General features: G+C 33.5%; 1 protein-coding gene across 2 annotated transcripts; it reads right to left on the bottom strand.

Annotated features, from left to right (window-relative positions):
• Positions 1–317: 317 nt before the first annotated feature.
• On the bottom strand, positions 318–4,830 carry LOC100815268 (beta-glucosidase BoGH3B). Of its 2 annotated transcripts, XM_003545500.5 has the most exons (10): positions 4,687–4,830; positions 4,303–4,543; positions 3,896–4,100; positions 3,500–3,590; positions 3,249–3,394; positions 2,246–2,489; positions 1,921–2,025; positions 1,642–1,824; positions 1,352–1,556; positions 318–946 (listed from the first exon to the last, which is right to left on the bottom strand). In XM_003545500.5, exons 2-10 carry the CDS (start codon positions 4,520–4,522, stop codon positions 462–464), a joined length of 1,884 nt encoding a protein of 627 aa, XP_003545548.1. In that variant the 5' UTR covers positions 4,523–4,543; positions 4,687–4,830; the 3' UTR covers positions 318–461. The 2 variants fall into 2 exon arrangements, with proteins under 2 accessions (XP_003545548.1, XP_040865170.1); XM_041009236.1 differs by lacking the exon at positions 1,921–2,025.
• Positions 4,831–5,725: the final 895 nt, after the last annotated feature.

The following is a 5,725-nucleotide window of genomic DNA, read 5'->3' on the forward strand; positions in this document are numbered from 1 at the left end:
TTTAGGTGTAGTATACTATATATTGCTATCAATTTTGTATGCTTGTTATTCACAAACTCGTGAACTTTGTAACTACATGATCTTACTCCTCCGCTACCCCTTTCTATTGCTTTGGTGTCAGAAACATGGTATCATAATAAACCTTGATCCCAACTACGATCAATTTATGGATCATTGGCTGCCATCAGCCTCTATAAAAAAAAAACAAATATTTTTTTAATATATGTTAAAATTGGGAAGAACAGTTGTCTCTGAGGTTACCAAACCAATTAGAAAGCCAAGTTTATAAGATAAAATTGCCAAGGCTCCAGAGTAAATTATATTTTAAATAGCATGCTTATTTTCTAGTGCTAAATAGAGTTTCTCTAACGCTTTCATTACAAAGGTACACGTGTAAATCAATTGTGAGTCTCATTGTAGAAAAGGAACCGTGAGACCTTTGAGTAATCTCATTAATGGTTTTAGTACCGGGTGGTGTTTGTAGATAACCCAAATCCAAATGGAAATAGAGGATCATAATATTTATCGCCAACATTCATTGGGAGCTGGTCAACTGTCTTGAACCATGTTCTTGCCAACTTGCCAGTGAATCCGTAGTCACCAAAGAGAAGATCAGTTACACCTTGGCCTTCAGTCCCTGGAAGCCATGCAGCCACAAGTGCATCTATTTTTGATAGATATGGCTGAATCACAACTGGTCGGCCGGTGATGAGAACTACCACACATTGTATAGACCCACATACATTGGTGATGGTGCTTGGACCTGGCTCTGATATAGTCAGATTCAAACTATCACCAAATGTTTCTGCATAAGGGTGTTCACCTACAGTGACTATGGCATAAGAGAAGTTGTTGGACTTGACAAAGTTGGAGTCAGGATTTTCATTGTAGACAACTTTAGTAGCAGGATCAATTGCTTGTTTTACAGCATCAAGGATTGTTGTACCTGCAAGGAAAATGGTATTTTTTTGTCAAATATTTTGTAACTATCCTACAAAAAAAACTTATGATCAAATATCTCAAGTTGCTGTGTATGAGTGGTTTTCATGTTAACCCATGTAGGTTTTAGTGTGATTAGTTTTCAATTGGTGCACGTTCCAAAGCATGTTCAAGTGAATCCATGGATGTGGTGTCATCGGATTCAATGTTTGTTTCATGCTTTTGAACGGAAAACCAAACACACCTTTATGGTTCAGAGTTGATGCTTTTTAACATGTAATACTAAATAGTCCCTCCTGTAGTCTAGAGTTTAAGTAACATTATATACACACTCCTAGCCACCTTAGAGATTTCTACAAAGGTAGTTTTCAGATTAATTTTAAACACACCAAAATTAAGCATGTTGGCTTACCGACTGTGAGATTATTGCCCCCACCCCCCTGCCAGGTAATTGTCCATCCTCCACATTGATAACCCAAATTGTCAGCATGACTTCCTGCCACCAGTATTTTTGCAGCTTTCTTGGGAAGGGGAAGCAGAGGCTTCTCAGCAGACTTACCATTCTTTAGCAACACAAGTGATTTCCTTACAGCTTCCCTTGCTAACTGTCTATGCTCCTGTTTAAGACATAATAATTGATCAATAAAATAATTCTTTTCATTTGAAAGATATGGTCGAAATTACATCCTTGAGAAAATATACCTCACTACCAAGTTGGTTCACCAGGCTTATATCAGCATGAGGATTCTCAAATAGGCCCATGACAAATTTTACTCTTAAGATTCTTCTCACAGCATCATCAATCCTACTTACTGGGATAATATTGTTCTTTACTTGATAAGTCAGGACATCAATGAATTCGGTGAAATTAAAGGGAACCATGATCTGTAAAATAATGTAAAGTCATAAACTCAAAATAAATGAAAAGTCATGACATTAAATTTTAGACACTAAACTCAAAATATTTTTTTCTTTTGTTACCATATCAATTCCAGCACCAACACCAACTTGAATAGAATATGAATAGTTAGAATGAGAAGGAGAAGTAATCCTGTCAATGCCTAGCCAATCTGATATGACAAAACCCTGAAAGATGCCAAAAAATAAACCTAAGGTACATCACAAGCTGCATGTTTACTCATCTTCAATTAAATGGAAGACCATTTTCTGATTTTAAAAATTGACTTAATTGGCCTAAAAAACAAAACTTAGAAAACCAAAATGGCACATAATTTAGATTAAAAGAACCAAAAGTACTCGTCAATTGCTTTATTGGAGAACTAATCAAATAAGTTTTATTTATTACCCTGAACTTCAGTTTGTTCTTGAGGTAATCAGTGACAAGAAAATGATTAGCATGCATCTTTTGGCCATTCCAGCTAGAGTAGGAGACCATTACTGTTGAAACCCCCTTGACAATGGAGTCATGATATGCAGGCATGTGAATTCGAAGCAATCCATTATAGCTGACAACAGTATTGTTCTCATTAATGCCCTTGGTTGTGCCACCATCTCCTACATAGTGTTTAGCGCAAGCTGCAACCTTGTTCCTGTGTCAAAGTAAATAAAATGTTGAAGGTTAATATTGTAACCCCAAAAAATGTGATTTCTAATACAGCAAAGGTTAATCAGCAACGGCTAATAAGATAAAGAAAAACGCTTTTACAGTTCTTTGTTTTCTGTTTCTGGCTATACCTTGTATACTTCAATAACATCTATACAAATTAATATACCTTGCGTTTTATATAGGGACTTTTGAAATTCTGTGGTTATGGTATCCCACTCCCACTATAAGGTTTGCCAATAAATCAAATATATATTGTCCAAGTAGAAACTGATCATGTGGCATGTAGGTATTAATAAAATATCCGGAGAACATTGACTTTCATCAAACTACCAATTCCAGAATGCAGAAGTTCTTTTTTTCATTAACTGAATGTTTAGGCAAGGGTATAATGTCTTTACATTGAAAGAATATTCAAGTTTTAATATTTTAAAACTTATAGAAGTAAAAGAACCAAATTTGTACACTGAAATCCCCGAAGAATAAAAAAAGCTAAAAGATTGTATAAATACAATGCAATGCTTTTGCCTAAAAAACAGAAAAAATATAAATTGCAGTAAATCTTTTAATAATTATTAATTATAAACAAGAAGTGAACAGCAACTGAGTGACTTTTACCATCCAACATATGTCCATGGAAGTACATATAAAGTCAAGGATGACCAATTAATCTAATGATTCACATTGAATTCAATAGCTATTTTATTTTAATTTTGCAGTGTGAAGTTAATACCCAGAATCTTACTTTCCAGCGACAAAGGGAACCCCCTTTCTGGAATTGTCACTGATGTCTCCTTGCAAACCAGGAATAATTTCAGTCATTGCTTGAACAATCTTAGGGTCCTCACTATAGCTTTCATAGCAACGTCCCCATCTAGGATCTCTGCAGACCTGTGGAAGAATAAGGCTCTCAGGTATCAACATAGTAGGACACTAGATCAATGTTAAACTTTTATGTCATCTAGAAAACATAAGAATCAACACTTGCTTACTTACCGCAATGCATGGAGCAAACACATATTGAATTCCAGTAGCTCTAACTTCAAGGGCAGTTGCATCTCCAATCTTCTTTATCAGCACTGGATCCCTATCAGCATTATATAATTATAGCTATTTATTCAGTTAAGCAGCTAGATAGTGCAAACCGATAAAAAATAATAATAATTCATTTTAAAGATCTAAAAAGTTTCAATAATAAAATTTTAAAGTCAAATTGGATATATCTCTGAATGAAGGATAATTAATTGAAGGGTCTAGGAATAAATCAAATGTTAGCATATTGAAATATTCAACTGCATATAACAGCATTAGCATTTGAAAAACCAAGGTCTTCATATTGCAAATAAGTAAAAAAAGTTAACATGACTACTAATTGAGTACAGGTATACTTGCCTGGTAACTCCTAGCCCAACATTGTGAGGAAAAATGGTTGCCTTGTAGACATTATTGTGGCCATGAACTGCATCTATTCCATAAATCATTGGAATCCCAAGACGGGTAGACAAAGATCCATTTTGGATCCCATTCACCATTTGGATCCAAGTCTCAGCAGATGCATTTGTTTCTGGAACACTCCCTCCCCCACTCAGCACACTCCCTGCCCATCAATCATCACACCACTTATATTTCTTTAATGTATGTCACCTCCATAATAGCAAACACTATTATGCCCCTTATATTAAACAAATCATACACTTAGATAAGGAAAAGAAAACATTACTAACTATTAAGCATAGTAAACTATAGTACAGCATATAAGGCACTAGTATTTGGTTAGAGTTTGGATGAGAGCAATTTACCAATGAAGTACTTCTTCATCACTTGAGGGGTGGCAACACTTCGTTCAATCTGCACCATTTGGCCTATCTTCTCCTCCAGGGTCATTCGCTTCAACAAGTCCTTGATTCTAACATTCAGTGGCCGTTTTGGGTCTTTGTACTTCAAGTATTCTGCTTGTGAAACAGAAACCAGGCAGCAAAATAGAAGAACCAACACAAGGGGTGTTGAAATTGCCCCCATTTGAACACTTGAAAGTTGAACCTGCATATAGTGAAATATTTTCACAATAGGCATATAATGTTAATCCCTTTAATTGACATGCATATGAAGCAAGAGAATAACATGTCAATCTAAAAACACATGAAAATAGAGCATAGTTAAAGGCATTATTAAGGAAAGGTTACCAGTATTCTAGGCACTGAAGTGAAGAAGTTGAATGGAGAGTGAGGAGGGAGATAATAAAGTGGGTTTGAGAGGGAGGTATGCTAATTTAAGAAAACTTATAAGGTGGTCCAAAATTATTATTGTCCCTACTCCTTAAGTCTTTAGTTGTTTACATAATACATACTAATTAAGTGTTATTATTTTTTCAAATAAATTAAAAGTAAGTATATGTGATGTAGAAATTGATCAAGACTATATACACAGTTTCAAATTGTCTAATTAATGTAGAAATTAATCAAGACTATATACACATGGAGAGTGAGAGCAGCTGTCAGGGATTGGTCCCAGTACAATTACAGCCTGTGCTTCTCAACTACATTCTTTATATATATATATATATATGCATATGCTGACATTAGTTATGTGAATCATATCATTACCTTACAGTATTAACGTACTAATCATAAATAGTAAAGAAAGTTTAGTTTTCATGCAATCTCATTGTAAGAATCTTTACACTGTAGGATTGGGATATATTGTGCTGTAGTTGTTAATTATGTCTTATGGTAATTGTTCTGTTTGTACTGGTGGTACAATAGTTTGTAAACTTTGTTTGTGCAGATGTATTTACTGCTGTATTATGCTATTAGACCACTTGTGGATTTTAACCAGTTAATAAAATTAACTTTGTTGGCTGCTAAAAAAACACTATCAATTAATTATAAATTATGTTAGATATAACTTTTAAGATAACTTTTTATAATAATAAAAAAAACAAATTTACATGTTATAATTGGTTGGCAGTTTAAAAAGTAGAAACCTTAAAATCTTTATACTTTACACCGTTTGTATTTAAATGAGTTTAATATTTTATTTTCATCTAATTATAAATTATTATTTAATTTTTTTAAGATAATTATTTTAAAAATTAATAAATTTATCATACATGATGTATTTAAATGACTGATTACATTTTTGTACATTGTGATTGTATAGTTATTTTTTCTCATTCAATAAAAACAGATTTTCTTTTAGTTTATTTTATTACGTTGAAGTTTC

Source organism: Glycine max, chromosome 14 (genome assembly GCF_000004515.6).
Source record: "Glycine max cultivar Williams 82 chromosome 14, Glycine_max_v4.0, whole genome shotgun sequence".
Lineage (NCBI taxonomy): Eukaryota > Viridiplantae > Streptophyta > Magnoliopsida > Fabales > Fabaceae > Glycine > Glycine max.

Coding starts and splice junctions, on each gene's coding strand:
- LOC100815268 (XM_003545500.5), bottom strand. CDS start 4,522: ATGGGGGCAATTTCAACACCCCTTGTGTTGGTTCTTCTATTTTGCTGC. Junction 3,395..3,499: donor TGTTTGCTCCATGCATTGCG/GTAAGTAAGCAA, acceptor ATTCTTCCACAG/GTCTGCAGAGATCCTAGATG. Junction 2,026..2,245: donor AGAACAAACTGAAGTTCAGG/GTAATAAATAAA, acceptor GGCATCTTTCAG/GGTTTTGTCATATCAGATTG.